The sequence below is a fragment of the Octopus bimaculoides genome, chromosome 30, assembly GCF_001194135.2.
Source record: "Octopus bimaculoides isolate UCB-OBI-ISO-001 chromosome 30, ASM119413v2, whole genome shotgun sequence".
In the NCBI taxonomy this organism is placed as follows: domain Eukaryota; kingdom Metazoa; phylum Mollusca; class Cephalopoda; order Octopoda; family Octopodidae; genus Octopus; species Octopus bimaculoides.
The window spans coordinates 9,265,361-9,266,368 of record NC_069010.1 but is presented as its reverse complement, the minus strand read 5'-3'; the positions used below and the strand labels follow the sequence as shown (position 1 = coordinate 9,266,368).

At 40.2% G+C, this 1,008-nt stretch overlaps 1 protein-coding gene across 4 annotated transcripts in view; it reads right to left on the bottom strand.

The window, feature by feature from the left end:
- LOC106878902 (neurofibromin) overlaps positions 1 to 1,008 on the bottom strand; it is an 80,729-nt gene that overhangs the window by 26,347 nt on the left and 53,374 nt on the right. For all 4 annotated transcript variants that reach the window (XM_052978165.1, XM_052978164.1, XM_052978166.1 and 1 more), the window contains exon 33: positions 729 to 843. In XM_052978165.1, the coding sequence (XP_052834125.1) occupies positions 729 to 843 (115 nt within the window). The remainder of the gene's footprint in view (positions 1 to 728; positions 844 to 1,008) is intronic.

The window sequence follows — 1,008 nt, the reverse complement described above, 5'->3', positions numbered from 1 at the left end:
AAAATAAATAAATGATTTAAAATAAATTAAATGATTTAAAATAAATTTTTTTTTTTCCTTAGACTCTTGGCAAAGACACTGTGACTCGCCTTGTCACAAACACTCTTTCTTTCTTTCTCTCTCCTTCACATGCGTAGGCACAGATTTGACTTCGCCATGGCAACAGACTTCAAAACTGGTAAAAGTTTCCAGCTATACGTGGGTGCCTCAGAGACAAAAAATTTGACCAAAATGCAGGGTCATAACGAATCTCCTTCTAAAATTGGAGCGACATGCGTGCTAATTTGTGGATGTGCATAAAGTACATTCACGTACATACACACATCTCTTATATATACATTGGCATTAGGAAGGGCATCCAGCTGTAGAAATTGTGCCAGATCAGATTGGAGCGTGGTGTAGCCATCCGCTTCACCAGTCCTTAGTCAAATCGTCCAACCCATGCTAGCATGGAAAGCAGACGTTAAAGGATGATGATGATATATATATATATAGGAAGAGAGAGAGAGATAAATGATGAAAATGGAATGAATGACAGTCTTATTTAAAAAATCACAATTGCTTTTACACTCAGTCCGTAGGTGTGATGTTGTGTGATCATCATTATAACATCCAAGGTGTGAAACACACCTCTTCAGGTGACTGTTTAAATAGATCCTTCTTCAGATCCTACCGTCACGTGCACACACACACACACACACACACACAGATGATTTTCTGGGTTTTACCTTCATCATGATTATCAGAAGCTGCTTAATTTCAGAGTCCGATACAGTTTTACTGATACAGCCAAAGACGATGATTGCCCGGGGTTGTAGAGCAGGATTATACTGGAATGCAAACCTACAAGGATAAAAAAACAAAAAGGAACACTGAATGAAATTCAACGAGGAGTGGCGGGCGGGGTGGGGGAGTGTAAGATGGCCCCTGATATCTACAGACACAACTTTCTCATTGGTCGGCTTCTGTAATCAGAGAGAGATGAATGATGGAGTCACCCTGTGGTCG